The sequence below is a fragment of the Myotis nattereri genome, assembly GCF_964212035.1.
Source record: "Myotis nattereri genome assembly, chromosome: 5".
Classification (NCBI taxonomy): Eukaryota; Metazoa; Chordata; class Mammalia; order Chiroptera; family Vespertilionidae; genus Myotis; species Myotis nattereri.
The window spans coordinates 104,044,636-104,063,616 of record NC_138080.1 but is presented as its reverse complement, the minus strand read 5'-3'; the positions used below and the strand labels follow the sequence as shown (position 1 = coordinate 104,063,616).

Sequence of the window (18,981 nt, the reverse complement as noted above, 5' to 3'; positions counted from 1 at the left end):
ACCGCCAGTGCGAGTGGGGGCTGCCAGTGCCAAGAGGAGGCCAGCGGCTATCATTTCAGCTCCCCGAGAGCTTGGAAGCTGGCTGCAGCTGACCACCTCCTCTCGGGGATCAGAGGCCTGCTGTCCTGGACCTGCCCTCCGGCCGGGGTAGGAGGCCATGCATGTGTGTGTGTGTGTGTGCGGGGGGGGGGTTAGAATCATACATCTTCAATCCTTGCTCTTTAATCAGCAGACAGTCAAAGAGCCTCCATTTCCCAATTTGCTAAGTAAGAAGAACAATACAGCCATCAGGACTACGGGGAAAATGAAATGAGAGGATTGAGTAGGCAGAAGGGTCTGGGACATGGTAGGTCCTCCAAAAATTCAAAACCCTCCTCCTCTAGCAACGCTGCCCCAGCTCCAGTTTCTGCCCAGACAGTTCTATGTCACCCAACACCTCTCCATCAACTAACTCTAAGCTGTTATGCAAAGCCTCCAATACATTATGTTTTTGCATTAAACCGCAACCTTAAGGTTGGACCCTCGCCAAGTCCTGTGACCCTCCCCTGCGAACTGCTCCGTGCAGGACACTTTCTACAATAACCTGGGGGAGGGTTCGTTTTCCACCAAAGAGCTTCTGCTGGGCCCCCTGGAAACGGCATTGACTTTCACGCTGTGAGCTCTTCCTTTGTCCATTAGGCTCCTACTGACTTCTGTCAAATCTTCTGGTTTCAGATCCCACACGAGGCTTCGCACATACGCCAGGCTGCCAGCTGCTCTGCCGTCGGAGCACTGCCCACGCCACCCCCTGTGGAGAGAGGCCTCTAGTCCATGTGGCTCTGTCCTGCTCCCTGTCCTGGTCTGTGGTCCTAGAAGCAACTTAGATGAAGACTCAGAAGTCCTCCTTCAGATGGCAGAGAACTCGGGGGCATAGCTAAGGTCACAGCTGTAGGATCAGGATTTGGGATCTCAATTGGCTGGAATAACATTAAAATTCATAAATTAAAGCCCTAACCGGTTTGGCTCAGTGGACAGAGCATCAGCCTGTGGACTGAAAGGTCCCAGGTTTGATTCTGGTCAAGGGCATGTACCTTGGTTGAGGGCACATCCCCAGTAGGAGGTGTGCAGGAGGCAGCTGATCGATGTTTTTCTCTCATCAATGTTTCTGACTCTCTATCCCTCTCCCTTCCCCTCTGTGAAAAAAATCAATGAAATATATTTTTTAAAAAAATTCATAAATTAAAATGGTAGCAGGTATATACAGTCCTGTACTTCTGGTTTTAAGAAAGAAATAAAAAAAGAAATCAAGAGAGAAGGAAGGAAGGAAGGCAGGAAGGAAGGAAGGCAGGCAGGAAGGAAGGAAGGAAGGAAGGAAGGAAGGAAGGAAGGAAGGAAGGAAGGACAGAGAGAGGAGAGGAGAGGAGAGGAGAGGAGAGGAGAGGAGAGGAGAGGAGAGGAGACCAAAGCAAAACTCAATTGCAGAAATGCCAGCCGGGGACTCTGACTTCATAGCAGTTCCCATGAAGACAAGCAGGGCTGGGGACCTGGGGGTTCAGATCCCAGGTCTGACACTCAAGCTGTGTGGCTGCGGGCAAACCACACGCCTTATCTGGACGGTTCTGTTATCATAAAATGAGACTTGAACTAGAAGGCTTCGAAGGTCCCTTCCAGGTTGATTTATAACCTTGTACATATTTATGTCTCATAATTACATACATGTGCATGCAGCTGGAGACTGCCTTTCTGACAAGCGCCCAGGCGATGCCGCGGCTGCTGGTCTGAGGACCACCCGGAGCAGCACGGCTCCAGAGAGGGAGCACTCAGCCCCGCTGCTTTCGCCTTATGTTCTGGCCACTGTGTCTGACATGCATTATTGCACTTAATCCTCATAACAACCTCGGAGGAAATTCCTGTCAAAAGCCTATTTTTTTAGATGTGGAGATGGAGACAGGATGTGGTATGTGGATGTGGGCATACACTCTTAGGCCTGATGTGAAATCCGGCTCTGCCCACATCCACATACCACATACATGTGTGTAATATAAATTTAGGCCAACATGTGGCTAAGGACAAAAGGAACGAATGAGAGAGCAGAAGGCAAAGGCACCAGCAAGTGCCTGGGTTCGTTTCCTTTGCAATGAGACAACTCATCGATCGCCTGGCCCCGCCCTGCCCCTCCGGACCATGGGAAAACATTGACCGAATCTGGCGCCTGATGATGAAGGTTGGAAATTCTAACACACTTGGAGGTTTCTAAGCGCTCGATTCTTCCCTGTCAGGCAATGATGACTGTAACAAAGTGAAAAGAATTTAGTTCCGATAAATGATTAGAGCAGAGGAGAGACGTTTAATCCTATTAATGAATTTGCTCATTGGCCTTCTGCCCCCAATCATTTCATAGTCAGGCTTTTGCAGTGTCTGATTAAATGGAAACAGATCCAGGGGTCGTTGGAGACGGGGCTGAAAGCATTTTGCTCAAGGCCTGCAGGTGGCTCGGTGGTTCCATATGGCTAATGAGGAGCGGCCGTCTATCCCCGAATGCCTTCTCCCCAACTTCCGCGCTCCCCTTTTCGGCTATTCTCCCTCCAGGCGAGGCCAGGAGGCAGGAAGCTGGCATCGTGTGTAATTGCTCCGGCTCTGGGAGCAGCTCAACCAGGCACTGCTCACCTGGCCAAGGCCCTTCCCTTATCAGAGCCTCAGTTTCCTCATCTGCAAAATGGGAACTGGAATAGGGTCTGTCCTCTAGGGCGGGGAGGAGGTTAATCAGATGACACAGGAGAAGGGCAGAGCAAGGCTCCTGGCACAGATCACCTTTAGCTGTTATTATTCTTACCATCATCATCATCATTGGCAGATGATCCACGTTTTCCTATCTCACCACTGGAAATTTCTGTCATCATCTAGAATTGACAGCATCCCATAGGAGTCCCCGGAGAAAGTGCTCAGGGTTCTGGTGGCCATGGTTGCTCTGGTGGCTCTGGGTCTCAGAGACATGGAATCAGAGGCCACAGCTTGAAGGGACAGGGATTGCCTGTGAGTCACTGTACAGATGGAGCGACAGAGGAGGAAGGGACCACCCTGAGATGCACAGGAGGCAGCAGCAAAGCCGGTATGACCCCAGGCTGCTAAAATCATCTCACCCCAAATGCAAATGTGCTCGCTACCTCCCTGAGCCCCAGAAGGGAGACACTGCCACTGTCCCCATTTTACAGAGGGGGAAACCGAGGCTCAGAGTGAGGTTCAGCTAAGTCGCAGAACCGGAGTTTGAACCCAGGTCTCTCACTTTATCGCAGTGGCACTAACCATTATGCAGTCCTGGCTCTAGCTCCCTGATTGGAATGTGGTTCCCATTTCCTCCAGTGCCCCAGGCAGGCTTTCTGTCCAGCTTGGAGTAACAAGACGTAACCCCAACACCTATTCCTGGAGCACAGGAAGCTAGCATACCCCCACTGACCACAGCAACTCCCTGAAGGTGACCCATCTGAAATGCTACATGGGGGGAGGGGAAGCATGTAAAGATAAGTCAAGTTTCTCTGACGGTTCCCGAATTCTCGGTCTGCCTCTCTCTCCTAAGCACTGCCCCTTCTCTGCCTGATGAATGGGGACATCAGCTCCAGGGCAATTATGCAGAACTTTGCAGTGCCTCTCCCCATGAGCAGACCTGGATTTCTCATCTGCGCTGCCGCATTCCTGCACTACCCAGAGCCAACAACACACACCCTGGTCCAGCCATCCTCACCTCCACACCGCCGCCGGCAGCCATCAAGTCTGGACCCAGGATCAGGCCTCACAGACACGCTGAATACAGCTCATCCCCTGACAGCTAGTCAGAGAGATAACTGTACAAACCCACAATCACAGAATGTGCAAAACTGTAGCAAGAGGAAGCAGCAACAGCTGTGGGGGAACACGGGAGGGAGAGATGTGCTCTGCCTGCAGGAGCCTGGGAGGTGATACTGAATGAGCTCTTGAAGGATGTGTAGGAGTTCGCCAGGTGAATAGGGAGATAGAGGTGGAGGGAGAGTAGGGAAGCCGGCCTGGATCTTGAGCAGAGATAACACCAGGGAAGCCACTAAGGAGTTGCTTACTGAACATATAAAGGGCTAGACAAAAATCGAGGCTCTTGACCTCACCCAGATAAGGTAAAGGTGAACCTGAACTACAAGGGAGGCCTTTCTGGGTCAGTCCTTACTTTAGTTTTTTGAGCGAATCAACAAAAAAGTGAAAGATGCTTCTATTTCTCTTTCCCTCTCCTTCCTCTCTGAAATCAATAAAAAATATATTTTTTTAAAACGTGAAAGAGATATTTTCCCACCTTCCCCAAAGACACTACACACCTACTGGTATCCAAAAAAGTGCCAGGGTTCTTCTGGACAGAATTTATACTTTTCAGCTTTCTAAGAAGCTCTTGCTCTAAGTTTACTACTAATGATTGATACCAGGGCTTTCTCTACCACTGACTCCTTCTGAGTTTCACGGGGGGGGGGGGGGGGGGGGTGTGCTTAGATCTAAGACTCTAGTAGCATAACAATCAATGCTCTTCATGCAAAGATAGTCTTTTATTATAGCCTTCCTAGAGCTTCATTACGGATTAATTTATGCACATTCGTCCATTCATGCACTCATTTCCCCAATCAGACATTTTTATTTTTTAATTATTTTAAACATATATATTTTTATTAATTTCAAAAAGTAAGGGAGAGGGAGAAATAGAAACATCAATGATGAGAGAGAATCATTGATCAGCTACCTCCTGCACACCCCACTGGGAATCGAGCCCGCAACCCGGGCATGTGCCCTGACCGGGAATCGAACCGTGACCTCCTGGTTCATGCAGACAGCTGGGTGCTAGCGTACATTGTATATGACTTTTATTTACTTCCCCATTCACTCCATCATTCATTTTGCACTCACTTGTTCACTCACACATTTACGATGCATTTATTGAGCAAAGCCCTCCTAGGTGTACGAAGAGGTCCAGGACTTGGTCCCTTTCCAGGCAGCGGGCTGAAACCTGCACTGAGTTGTAGGCAGTAGCCTCTTCACTTCCATCTGTCTCTCCCTCTCCCTCTTTCTGTTCACCTTGAGCTCCACTGGGTTTCTTCTGGGACGGAGGGACCAGAACCGTACCAGGCACTGGGTGTGGGCTCCCTATACTGTTGTGACTAGCAGGGGGCTGGGGAGTAGGAACCCTGTTATCAGCATTTCCCTGCTAAATGGCAAACAGATTCAGAACATTTCATAGAAAAGCCAGCAGACCGAATAACAGAATTCTTTCCAGGCAGAGGGCTGGTAAGTGAAATTCCAGTGGGGATGATAACTTTTCCTGCAGGTCCTGCAATTCCAGGAAAGATGAGAGAGCAGCCAGCCATTCCATTATTTATAATTTCGTCCAGAAGAGATTTATTGCATACCTACTATGCGCAAGGAGCCAAGCTGCAGACAGTGAAGAATGATTCAGACAAGCGCCCCCAAGAAGCTGACATTCTGGGGTGGGCAGGGGGTTAAAACCACTATCCATCACCTAATTCAAAGCATGACCGGAGAGCCATGAGAATGTACACCTTAAAAGATTTAGGGATTTAGATGGAGGAAATCACTTTTCTCTGGGGCTTGGGGGAAGCCTTCCAGAATGTGGAAACAGCTGCGTGAAGGCTTGGGATGCGGGTAGAATTTTAACTATTAGACAAGGAGGTGGGGGGGAGGGTGCTGCAGTTAAAAGGATGGACAACGGTGCAGAAACAGACAACACCCAAGGCACGAGTGCCTTTGGAACCCTCTTTTAGACACCAGACACCTGGCATTTTTAAGATGAGATGACTTGTCCAAGGTCCCCTGAGGCCAGGACCCTGTAACCCAGGGCTACGGCTTCTCTGCCTCTCTGCCTCTTGCTGGTCTCCCAGATTGCTCCTGGCTGAACACGCCACCCCATCAATAAACCCCCAACCCAAGCTCGCCAGGTGCTCACTGATCGAGGAGTCTGGGAACCAGTCCCATATTTGTCTCTCACTTGCCATGTGGGCCTAGGAAAAAGCATTCGATCGCTCATGGACTCAATGGGCATTCTGGAGATCCCAAGTTCAGTGCTGCCCGAAGGTTCTGAAAGCTTACCCCAGCCGTGGAGGAAAGCCACCTCTGCAAGGTGGGATTCGTTGCTTAGAGGCAAATCTCCACGGAGCGGGGCTCGGTCCAGTGATGTCCTCCCTAAATTCTCTTGTCACCCCACCCCCACCCAGCTGCTACATCCGCATTTTCCTCCTCTGGTTACTTCTGACACTCCACCTCTTTCCACGTACCCACCCAGGCCCAGAGCAATGTCCTTGGTAGCTCAACACATGCAAAACTATTGGTGTCAAAAATTCTACCGGGGACTGGGGTGCAGAAGCAGAATCCCTCAAAGCAGGGCTTTCACCAACCTCAATTAAACACAAACAAAGACCCCAAACAGAGACAGACACTATACTGGAATGCTTTTATCCAGTGGCATAATTCCTGAACTACTTGGGATTTCTGCTGCCTCCCGGGAAGCTCTCCCTGAACACCCAGGGTGGGCAGGTCGTCCCTCTCCCTGCTCTAATCACGTAGAGCTTTTGCTCTATTTTAAAAAAAGTAGATGTGTGTTACAGAATTATATTTTCAAAACAGGCAGGTCCTCACTGAGCAGGCTGTCATGTTTGCAGGGCCAGCCACAGGGCAGAGGTCAGTCGGGGCTGCAGCAACAGGACCCACACCTGTGGACCTGGGATTTGGGTCCTAGTTGCCCAGCCAGGGCAAGAAGAGGGCTCCAGAAGTGAGCTGTTCGGACTCCCAGGGCCACCGACTACGTCCAGGATGGCCTTCCTCTAGGCATTTGGAAGCTCCGAACAGTAGAGCCATCAATTTCATAGCAGCTAAAATCTGCTGACCACTTACTATACAGCACAGCTCGTGCTAAGCATTTGTCATGTGTTAGCCTTGAAACCCACACAACACACAGCTATTTTAAGATGGTAACTACTACCGTCCCTGTTTTCTAGTCGAGGAAAATAAGGCTTAGTCATACAGCTAGCAAGTGACGGAACCTGGGTTTGAACCCAGCGGGGGGGACTGACTCCTGAGTGGCAAATCTCCTCCACTCTCTCTGACGACGTCTAATTAGATCTGAGCCTGATGCCTCGGAGATTACACAGCAGCTCTGGTAAGAACACCAGCAAGGAGAGAATCTTCAAATTTGAGGAGATGAAACCTGAGGGAATGTCTCATGTAACTACCTCCTTTTGTAAAGGAGACACCGAGGTGCCAAGGGGGGCTGGGACCTGGCCAGGAAATGGTCCCTGAACACTAGCCTCTCAGCTACTGTCCAAGCCTCCGGTCTGCAGGAAGGGTCTTCTACTGATGAACTTTCCCAGGTACAAGACTGTAAAATAAGACTGTGCTCCAGGGCAAGTACATGCCCGGGGGACTGTGGGCAGGGAGGCCTGGGCAATTCCAGCCAATGCCGTGGGGTTTGGTGCAAGAAGGGCTGACCGCTCAGGCCTCGGGCAGCTTGTCCCGGCGGCCCACCCAACAGCTTATGAGGGTTAAATGGGAATGCGCAGATAGAGCACCCAGCACCGCCAGGCACACAGTAGGAGCTTACTGAATGCTGGCGCCCCTGTGCTCTTTCTGAGACTCCTGGGAGAGAGAAGCAAAGAGCTTTGACCCCAAGGAATCCTGTAGGGATTCATCTGGGGTGAGACCTGGAGTTTTGTGTGCGAGAAGGGAATGGCAGACAGTATGGTCTGGGCTCTAAATCTTTGCCCAGCCCTGTGCACGGAGCTCCACATCCATCATTCATTGGATCTTGAGATCCTTTCAACAATATCTTCTGAGTCCCTGGTGGCTGCAGAATAAGAGGAGGGCCCCTCCCTCCTTCCCTCCACTTCCCACACACCCAGTCTCCTGCCCAGAGGGTGCATTCTCACTCAATTTATGGATAAGGAAACGGAGGCTTAGCAAGGTGCAGGGACTTGTCTGAGGTCACAGAGGGAGGGATTCACAACTCAAACTCCACTGGACACCCAACTGACTCCCAAGAGTGCCACAGGCATAGAAAGTATTTTGAAATAAACCCCTGGAATCCTTGTCCCCACAGACCCCTGGCCTCTGGGACCGCATGGTGGTCAGATAGATAAGTGATGGGGGAGGGGATGGGGATCTGGCACTGAACTTTGCCCCCGGTCAAGCAGTATCTGAGAATCTGTGAAAAGCAGCCCTGAATGTCTAGGCCCTGGGCCGAGGCTTGCAGACCTGCCTGCCCTGCCTCGGGCAGCTAAAAGGGCAAGCAGTCCCTTCCCTGCCAGGAGGGTGTGCAATTCAGCTGGACCCACACCTCTTCCATGTTCCAGGCTGTAGACACCCATCCAGCTTCATCCGCTAAGATCTTCTCCCAGAGACCTCACTCCGAGGTGTGCAGCCAGCCTGATGCCTCTGGGGGCTGGGTGAGATGCTCGGACCCCTCGACAGGTTACCCAGGGAGATGCAGACAGATGCAGACCTCCCTAATGCATCCATCAGGCCAGACCAACCAAAGTCCTAAGAGCAGACTTTTAGGGTGCTCCTGGGGGTGCACCATTATCCTAATGCAGATCTAATCACTGGCCAGTGTAAGGGGGGAAGGGATTGCCTGAGGTCATAGAGGGAGGGGCTCACACCAGAACCTGGGCTTCAGTGGCAGAACCTGAAGGCTTCAGTGTGTGGTTCCTTAAATCCTACCACTCACATAGTATTTCGGCAAGAAACAAAACAAACCCATCGTTTTCCTTTTCCTAACTGCATCCAGTCCCTTTATTCTAACAGCCAACTTTCTAACTGCTGGCCAGGAGGCCTGTCCAGTCACCACCAGTGCAACACATGTCCGCCCCAACTTCCCACGGACCTGCCTGACAAGGTCCTGCTGGTGAGACCAGCTCGGCTTAGTGGGGAGAGGCTGCTATGGAATGGGGGGAGGGGGGGGTAGAAGGGACTCCGCATATCATGCTTTCTAATCCTTGCTGGCAGCTCACCTCTCCACCACACCCCGACAGAGCCCCCAGGTCCCAGCGGTTCCCAGGGCAGGGCAGCACCCCTGTGAGGTGCCCTGTCTCCTACCGACTCCCTGAGCCACCAGGACATGGGCCCTGGGAGCTTTCCACCTGGCGCAGCTGGTTCCTTTTGGCTTGCAGAGGTTTTCCGGGGCGGGCGGGCGGACAGAGCGCCCTCTCCCTAGTGATGGACTCCCAGGTGTGCACCTGCATCAGCCCAAGGAGCATGTGAATGTGTGAGCACCTCCCTGGGTGCCCACAGGCGCACCATCGCCTGCTGTCATGGGAACGGGAGGAGCTTCCCAACATTTGCACGCAGACAATCCCATCACCCCGACCTGTGAGCTTGCCCTCCGAGGGAATCTCCCCAGGAGAAGGGTCCAGGTGCCTGTCACCCAGGGCGCAGGCACCCACCCGCTCTGGCTCCCTCCTCTGCGCCTTCCTGGCTGGTTCACACCAGTCCCCCCGCCAGCTTCTTTCTCCTTCGGATACAGGGACAGGGACCGGCTCCTCAGAGAGAGGGAAGTCCGGACCACGGAGTCAGTTGGCACACCCCACTTCAGCTTCCAGCACCCCCAAACCCAGCCAGGGGAACAAAAGGAAGAGGAAGGTGGCTTACCTTTGGAGGTTCGCCTTTGTTTGGTTTGCAGAGATGAGAAGGTGCCCATGACGGCCCCCATGGCAGCCAAGACTTGAGTTGGGACCCCGGGCCCTGCCCCTCCCCTCCCCTGGGAAGAAATCAGTGTGGATCCTCCACTCCGAATTGGCGGAGAAGGGAAGCACCGCGGCAGCTGGCTGGCAGCTTGGTATGCAGCGAGCGAGCGCGGGCCAGGCGCTGGGAGCCGTTCCTTTCAGCCCCGCACAGGCACGGACGCACAGGGCCACTGGCTCCCGGCGGCGAGCCCTCGGAACCCGCCCGGCTGCTTCCTTCGCTCCGGGCAGACCACGGCGGAGCCTGCCTGGCACTGGACACGGGGCGGGCGCCCGCCTGCGAGGCTACCCAGCCAGCGCCGCGTGTGGTGCGGGAGCCGCGGTCCGCCCGCCCCTCCTGCCGCACGCTGGGCTCCCCTCCCGGCGCGCGGGCTGGGTCTCTGGGGGCCGCGTACTGATCATGAATGAACAGAGCCGGGACCGCGCGAGAGCCGCGCGCCTGCTGCCTGCTGCCTGCCCGCTGGAGGCGAGCCTGAGCCGCGCAGAGAGCACCCGGTGGGCGGGGAAGCCCAGAGGGGCGGGGCGGGCCGGCACAGGGGGCGCCGGGGACCCTGCTGCTGCCCCGCCCCTGCGGGAGAGGAGAGTGCGGACTCCATTCCGGAGGCTGCGCTCCAGACCCGGCGGGAGGGCACCTGGCTGATGGGTGGGGTTGGGCGGGGAGCAGATTGCTTCGGGGATAATGTGTAAGTGTTGCATTATCTCATTCTACTTGAAGGGAAATCTTTTCTAATTCACCGCCTGAATTCGTGGGGTGGGGAAGAAATCGGCCCTACCCTTCGAGGGGATGAAAACACACATCCGACTGGGTTGTCCTGGGGGGAGGGGCCCTCCTGGTCCTCCAAGGCCAGGACTAATGACAACTGAGGGCAGCGAAAGAGCCCCAGCCCCTTGCTTTCTCCTTTTGCTGTTTCTTTCCTCCCTCTCTCCATCCTGTCTTCTTCTCCTCCCACCCAAATGAGTGAGCCACCAGCCTTGGGGCAGGCTGTGAGCTAGTGCTGAATTTGGGAAGCAGTTTGCCTGCTGTGAGTTCTCACCCCAGACCCCACAGACCACAACCTTTATTTCAGCTTCTCATGCAAAAGGACAAAGTTTGGGTGCACCCCTATGGGTCCTCCTCAGCTCCCGGGGGTGCTGAAATGCAAGGCTTGCTCCCTGGAAGCCTGAAGAGGAGGGACCCCTCCCCAGCTGGGAGCTGGCTGGGGTCCTGGAACATGTGGCCTCATGAGCACACACAAACACATGGTCACACAAACTTATGGGCAGGCAGGGGTCCTGCAAGCTCACACAGACATTGCTGCGGTACACACACACACACACACACACACACACACACACACACAATGCAGCCACAGGTGCATCCACACAAGACAGACACACAGGCATGAAGGTGCACACACACTCAGTGCAAAGTGACATCACGTCACCCCCCTCACACAGACCACAGCCACACAGGCATACAGTCGTCCCCCGAGGGCACAGGGCCCCCCAGGAGCTGCTTCCCCTCATTCCAGCCCACCAGCCGCCTTTCAGAAACACAGGCGTCCTGCGACTTGGCCAGGGACCGGAGTAACTCTTTACCTATCCTGCACGTAATGCCTTCTCGAATCCAAACACGTGTCCGATTTGGCACAATGGGGAAGGTGAGTTTCATACCATCCACCCTTTCGTTTGCAGTGCCCACTGCTGTGTACCCACATGGCCCCTTGCCCTGTGACTTAGGCAGGTCACGCCTAATCATCACCGTAGAGAGAAATGGAGGCTCACCGAAGGGAAGGCATTTACCTGCAGTGACCCAGCCAGGATGTGGGATGAGGACTTGGAGTCCAGGGCTCTGTCCCCACCTCCTGTTGGGGGCCACAGAGTTGGGGAGAGCTCCTCTGGGCCCCACCAGATTCAAAGCCTCAGCTCTCTTAACTGCCAGGGCTTATCTGTCTAATCCATGAGGCCTGGAAGCCTGACCCCCGCCTCCATTCTGTCCCCTCTGCTGGGGAAGAAGGGTGGGGTGGGGTGGGGTGGAAGACACAGGTCAATAGAGAGGACCATCGGGATGGCTAGGAGTCAAGGAAGAGAGAAGGGGTCTTTGCTGGGGAGAGGGTGGAGCAGGCCCTGGTCTTCCCGATCACTGGCTGAGCACCAAGCCCTCGGGCCTCTATAATCTCCGCGCCACCTGAAGACCAGGCCAGCACTTGAGAGTTTCCCAGAGGTTAGGGTGGCACTCTCGCATCTCCTCCTCCCACCACCCTCCGAAGCGGGCACAGACGAACTGCTACATTTCCCAGATCAGAAACCGGGAAGGGCCCCGGAGAGGCTGCCTGGCTGCCTCTGAGCAGTGGGAATAAAGCGAAGTCACCCAGGTAAGGTCCCAGTTGCTTACACATAAACCATGGGGCCCTTTTGTGGCCTGGCTTCACCTACCAACCCCCCTGCTCCCAGGTGCGCTCCTTGGGGTGGCAGCCACACAGACCTCACTCTCCCCCAATGGGCCCTCCATGGCTGTGCTCAGGGCCTTTGCACATACTGTTCTCTCTGCCTTGAAGGCCCCTCACACCTTTTCCCATCTGGCGACCTGCTGCTCATCCCTAAAGATGGATGTACTTCAGGTGTCATTTCCTCCAGGAATCCCTCCCTGGGCCCCGAGTCAGTGCCCGCCTTGGGGTTCCTGCAGCACTTGGGGCTCTTCCCCCATCAGAACACTCACACCCCTTTCCTTGTCTCTCCCTCTGGACGGTGTGATCCTAAAGAGCAGGGACCATTACTGAATTATCTCTACGCTGTCGGCCTAACCCATGGTTTCTGACAGGGTGCAGTCAATCAGCGCTGAATGAATGAATGAATGAATGAATGACTTTTCTTTGCTTAGTGACTCAGTTAGTAAGGAAAAACTGGCAATTACCAGATCATCCTTGCCCTTCAAAGGAAGAAGCACATTCTCCCAAGTAAAGATTCATTCATCTAACAAATATTTATTCACTCATATATCAACCACATACCAAATATTTACACGCACAACAGCTCATTTATTCCTGATGACGCCCTGAGTGCTAGGCATTATCTAGATAAATAGACACCCGCAATGCATGATGCAGTGCGACTCACCTAGGAGGTGCTTGTGAAGAATGCACCTGAGGAGGAATACACGCTGCCTGTGAGGGACAAGAGAGAGCCAGACAGCAGACCCACCCCCTGTAACAGAGACCTGGGGAGACAGGGCGCCTCCCACAGTCACCTGGCTGCTGGGGCCATTTATCTTGCCCTTCCCAACATGGTGCACTTGCTAAAGCCATCGCGCCAGCCCCATCCAACCTGGGCTTCAATGCCAGTGGCTCCTTCTAATCCAGCAGGTGAGCTGCCTTGGGCCCTGTCCCCAAGTCTGCATCCCCTCACCCGCTCTGTGATAGACAGGATGTTTGTGCCCCCTCCCCAATTCATATGCAGAAGCCCTAACTCCCAGTGGGGATATATTTGGGGGTGGAGCCTCTGAAAATGTACTGAGGGCTCAGTGAGGTTATTGGGTAGGGCCCTGGTCCCATGGGATTAGTGTCCTTAACGTTCTCATAAAAACAGATATGAGAGAAGCACCTGACTCCCCACATGTGGCCCCGGGAAGGCCTGTGAGCACACAGGAAGGAGGAGAGGGTGGCCATCTGCAACCCCAGGGCAGAGCCCTCCCCAGACACCAGCCCTACTGGCTCCTTGATCTGCCTTCCCGTCTCCAGAACCGTGAGAAATAACTTTCTGTTGTGGAAGTCACCCAGTCCGTGGCACCCGAGCAGACTGACATCTACCCCTGGCACCCACCCATGACCTCAGAATGTCTGGAGGCAATGCCTTCCCTTCCCTCTGCTGTGAGCGCCCATACAGGATGCCTTCGGGCGCCCCTGGGAGGCTGTTCAGGGAGGAAGGGGTGAGGCGGTCAGAGACCTGTGTGGTCCTGAGACAGCCAGCACAACCGTGTCCACTCTCTCCACCCTCCCTCCCCCATCACGGTTCCCCTGGCATGTTTCTTCCCATCCTTGCAGGGAAGGGAAGCTCACTGTGTCCCATCACACGTGGAGGCAGCAGCGTCGGAGTAGGAGCCTGGATCGGGAAGGGCTAGATCTGGGTTCAAATTCTGATTTTGCTCCTTATTCACTGTGTGATGTTGGGCCCGACGAGTACTCTCCCTGACCCTCCCTTCACCTTCTGCGGACTGCCTCACGGTGAGGAGGGCGAGGTGAGGTCTGTAAGGCCCTAAGCAGGTGCCTGGCACATAGCGTGGCCAGTTACGGAGGGGAAACTGCCACCGTCCGTTGCCGTGGGCCAGGCCTCATGCTGGGCTTGGCTTCCATCTTTGCTCTTCATCTGCTTTATAGGGAGTCTATTCTCACGGTCCCCATCTGGTATTAAAAGACTCAGATTAGTTAAGGAAGGGAATGTGGTTGGCACCTGATTATGTGCAATTCAGCACTCTGCTAGCTGCTGTCTTGTACCATTTCCCAAATGTTCTGCATGCACACGTCTGGCCTCCTCAAATAGACTGAGCTTTTAGAAAGCAAAGCAAGTACCATCCCACCGCCCCTGCCCCCACACACCGCGGCTCAGCCTGGTCCAGGACATCCTCCGGCCTCCACAAACACTCACATGGAGGCTGCTCGGGGCGGGGGAAAGGGCGCCATGGCTGAGCCCTGGGTCCAAGTCCCACTTCTCTTACTAAATATGAACCTGGGCTGGGGCTGCTTCAGCCGTGAGCCGCGAGCAGGACCAGGTCAAAGGCTGGTGTGAGCACCGTGGGGGTAGTGGGTGGGGGATGGGGTCAAGTAAAGGAAAGGGGTTTTGTCTCCTGGGAACCACTCTGCAAACAGCCTTTATTATTATTTGCTCTGAGGCCCATCTGGTTATTCACTCCTTCATTCAACAAACAGTTAAGAAGCACCATCTACCTGCCAGGCACTATTCTGAATGTACTGACCGGTAAGCAAGCAGAAGAGCAGGAGCCCTGCCTTCAGCAATCAATCAATCCCTCTCGTCATCACAAACTGCCATCGGGCCGGGACAGAAAGAAGGGGAGCAGGAGTTTGGGGAAGGAAGCACAGAGAAGCCAAGTAGGATAACCTTGGCAAAGGACCATGTGACGTCACAAGTGCATATAGGTCCTCAGAGGGCAGGGATGGGGATACAGTTTTCAAGTCAGGGAGACTGGGCTTCAAATGCACAGGGCAGGGGCGGGGGTGTTCATGACCTTGAGCAAGTTATTTGACCTTTAAAAGCCTCAATTTCCACAAGCAGAAAAAATACCACCAATGTAGGTTGCAGGGAGAGGCTGAAGGTGCTAGTGATGACAAAAGTCCCTGGGACCGTGTTCCCAGCTGGCACACAGACCTGGCTCAGAAAGTGCTAACTCCCACACGCCGCAGTTTCCCCTTCCGGTCTCCTTTGCAAGCACCGCTTCCCCGCGGCTGCAGAGGGAGAGAGACCTTGGACTAGGACAGGGGCCTGGGCAGTGCCTGTCTTGGGCTGCCGCCTCATGCACGAAGCATGCCCTTATCTGTCGAGGCTGGTCATGGGCCTTCAGGGATCAGGACTAATGTGGCTGCAGGGGACGTGGGAAACCAGGACACAGGCTCCGGCTTTCACGTCCCGATGGCCTCACTGTCCAAGGGTTCCCCTTCATGCTCCAGCGCTGCAGCAGTCTCCCCCAGGAGATGAGTTCAGACGGAGGGCAGCCATTCACGTGACCCCAACGCTGGCACTAAGCCCTTCCAAGTAACCCAGAGCCCCGGAGAGGGGCACATTCCAGAGCATCTCAGCTTTCATGACCGGAAGCAATGTTACATGTGTGAGACCCGAGAAGTGACGGTGCCAGCACCAGCCAGGCACAGGGCAGGTACTTGGCCACATTGATCGAATGGCTCTCTGGGAGTGGATGGGAGAATGGATGGGAGGAGGAAGGGTGGGGAGGTGGGTGGATTCACATATGTTCAAACAAGCATTTAAGTCCCTGATAAAACCTGTGAACCTTCTCCTCCAAAATAGCCATGCCTACCTGCATACACCTTTATGGTGGTCACAACTTCCCCCTGAAGCACATCCATGCACACCTGGCTAAGAAACTGAACTAAGGAGGAATGATCATAGAAAGGGATTTGGACCCGTCATTTCTTAGCAGGGTGACTTTAACTTCCCTGAGCCTCAGTTTCAACTTCTGTAAAATGGGGGGCAATGGTTGCGTCTATTTCCTAGGGCTGGTGTGAGAGTTAAGTGAGAAGAAGCATTCAAATGCTTTAGTGTAGTCCCTGGCAGGTTCCCACGGCCAGTGAAAGGTGCGGATCACTATTACCATCATCATTAACCTTCTGTGCCTCATTCATTAATTTAGTGAGTGCCTCCTGTTTATCACACTCTGAGTGGGTTTCAGGGTTGAAGCCCACTGGTTTGGGGAACTCATAGTTTAAGGGGCAAAGAGCAAGAAAGCCTGGGATGACCTCTCTAGCTCTGCCCCTGACTCTGGCCAGGTGGCCAGCCCACTCAAAAGTCCTGGGGAGAAACCGAAGTTTGGACTCAGCAAGGTCAGGGCAGGGGTGGGAGGGTAGGTCCGCTCAGAAGGGCAAAAGTCAGGGTAGAGGTAGGTGGAGAAGTCCAGGGTGGAGCCAGGTAGAAGGGGATGAGGCAGGATGGAGCGGAGGGGAGAGTCAGAGGCAGAGCAGGGCTGAGGTGGGGTGGGGGTGGCCCTGGACAATTGCCATGGTGGTCTGGCAGGGTGAACATAGGACACTGAAATGGCTGGGGCAATGGGGGTAGAAACTGTGGTAGAATTTCATGTCTTTCCAGTGCGTGCAAAATATGGACCCATAATTTCCTTGGGTAAATGGCCAGGAGTCAAGCATGTCACTCCCCTCCTTGTTCTCCTTGAAATAGATTACATTTTCATTCACAATGGTGGCCACTGTCTTGGAGTTCTTACCATGTGCCAGTCATGTGCCTGGTCCCACTTAATCATTTCAATACCCCTACAAGGTAGGTACTCTCATGACCCCCATCCTATATAATAAAAGGGTAATATGCAAATTGACTGAACGATGGAACAAAGGGAATGCCCGCGGTCCCTTGTCCCAGCTGGCCCCGCCCCCGAGCGGGCCCCATCACCCCAATTGGGGGCAGTGCCAGCTGGCAAACAACCTGCAGCCCCTCAATGCAGGTGGCCCACTCCTGACGGTCCCCGTCGGGCGGGCCTGCTGGAGCCCACCAGTGCACGAATTCGTGCACTGGGCCTCTACTTTTAAATAACAAACAACTGAAGTACAGAGAGGTTAAGTGACCTGCCCAAAGTCACACAGCAAGGTGTGGAGCTGGCCTTGAACTCAGATGCTCTGACTCCAGAGCCTGTACTCCCTGTGTAGCCGGAAGCCCTCCTGCTGCTGTGGCAACGGATTTCTTCTAATCCTGTTTCTCAGGGAAGGTAGCAATTCACTGGGGACTCATAGCTACTGTGTAGCTTATTGGAGCTGAGAGAGAGAGAGAGAGAGAGAGAGAGAGAGAGAGAGAGAGAGAGAGAGAGAAGGGAGGTATACTGAGTCCTGGCCCTCTGACTGGCAGGTGCTGCCCCACCCATACCCATAGTGCCCAGGGGCAGCAGCCATGCCCACCAGCCTGCGAGACGCACTCAGGGTCTGTTTTCTCCCCACAGTTTCTACAGCCTGAAGACCCCAGAGGAAGTGAGCAGGCAGGGAGGAGGGAACAGGGCACTCTGTGAGATGATTGGTAATAATGCCAGGGACAGCGCCTGGCCCTGCACGGCCTGCTGAACCTGTCAGCGCTGGCTCCCAGCCTCCCAGCCCTGCTGCTGCGGCAGCTGGAGCCTGAAGAGGGAAGAAACCCAGAGCAGGGAGGGAGGCAGGAAGGAAGGCTGGGAGTGGGGGTGAATTCGTGGTGGCCATCGCATTGAGGGTGGGAAAGGGCTGCAGAAATGTGGCAGCTTAAAACTACAAGGTTTCCTGTGGCCACATACCCTGCTCCACTCGTGAGACCTGTAGCATTCACCCCTGGGGCAGGGATGACAGAAACAGTGGGGCCGCCTTCTTGGATTCTGACTTATTACAAGGGCCCTGGTGTGAGACCCAGGCCTGGGAGAGCCAGGCTCAGGTGGAGCAGGAGAGGGGCAGGTCCTGGCCCCCTCAGGTGGAGCACTGCTCAGCACTGACACCCAGGCTCGCGGAATCTGGGGGCCGAGGAGGCCTAAGGGAGTGCAAAGGGCCCTGGGTCCCCTCCCAGCCCCGCCAGCCCCCTCTGGCAGGGCTGTCACACACCCTACAAGTCTGTGCTTCTTTTCTAGGAGTGGGTTTGGGGTCCTGACCTACCTCTCCTGATCGAGTCTGGCAAGGAGGAGAATATTCCCCCTGCGCCCAAATGGGGTGTAGCCCAGACAGCCCCAGAGAGCCAGCAAACCTCGGGTTTGGGCTGGAGGCCCGGCTGTGACCTGGCTGGCCTGGTGGTGCAGAAGGACAGGAACCAGGATGCCCTGGGCTGCCGCCTGGAGAGAGGAGGAGCTGCACCCCAGAGGTGGAGCCTGCCCTGCACCTCCATGCTTCCCAGGCCCCCGGAAGGATGTCCAGGCAACACGGGGTGAGACGAAGCATCCTGAGTGGACGGAGATTTCAGTTCTGGCCCCCAAGAAGAAGAGAAACGTGGACTAGAAATTATGTTCAGCAATTTAAGAAATAAGCAAAGTAGCATTTCTGGCAGGCCCGGGGAAGTTGCCCGAAAGTCTTAGCTACTCATAAAACCATGCTCACTCCCTCGCTGTCAGGCACTGCCCGCTTCTCCATTTTACATTCAGCAAAAGGAGTTTCAGAAAGGAGAAGCCATTTGCCCAAGGCCATGGAGCTGGGGTAACTGTGGGGTTGGGGTTTGAAGCTGGGGTGAGCTGTGGGGTTGGGGTTTGAAGCTGGAGTGAGCTGTAGGATCGGGGTTTGAAGCTGGGGTGAGCTGTGGGGTTGGGGTTTGAAGCTGGGGTGAGCTGTGGGGTTGGGGTTTGAAGCTGGGGTGAGCTGTAGGATCGGGGTTTGAATCTGGGGTGAGCTGTGGGGTTGGGGTTTGAATCTGGGGTGAGCTGTAGGATCGGGGTTTGAAGCTGGGGTGAGCTGTGGGGTTGGGGTTTGAAGCTGGGGTGAGCTGTAGGATCGGGGTTTGAAGCTGGGGTGAGCTGTGGGGTTGGGGCTTGAAGCTGGGGTGAGCTGCAGGGTCAGGGTTTGAAGCTGGGGTGAGCTGTGGGGTT

The 18,981-nt window shown here is 54.5% G+C and overlaps 1 protein-coding gene across 5 annotated transcripts in view; it reads right to left on the bottom strand.

Moving 5' to 3' along the window:
* The window catches only part of KCNIP1 (potassium voltage-gated channel interacting protein 1), a 250,342-nt gene that overhangs the window by 149,834 nt on the left and 81,527 nt on the right, over positions 1–18,981 (bottom strand). For 2 of the 5 annotated variants that reach the window (XM_081092359.1, XM_081092360.1), the window contains exon 1: positions 9,640–10,190. The exons of 2 other annotated variants lie outside the window; for them this stretch is intronic. In XM_081092359.1, the coding sequence (XP_080948485.1) occupies positions 9,640–9,700 (61 nt within the window). In that variant the 5' untranslated portion in view covers positions 9,701–10,190. Of the gene's footprint in view, positions 1–9,639; positions 10,191–18,981 lie in introns of those variants that run through there. One more of the 5 variants, XM_081092362.1, reaches the window with a different exon arrangement.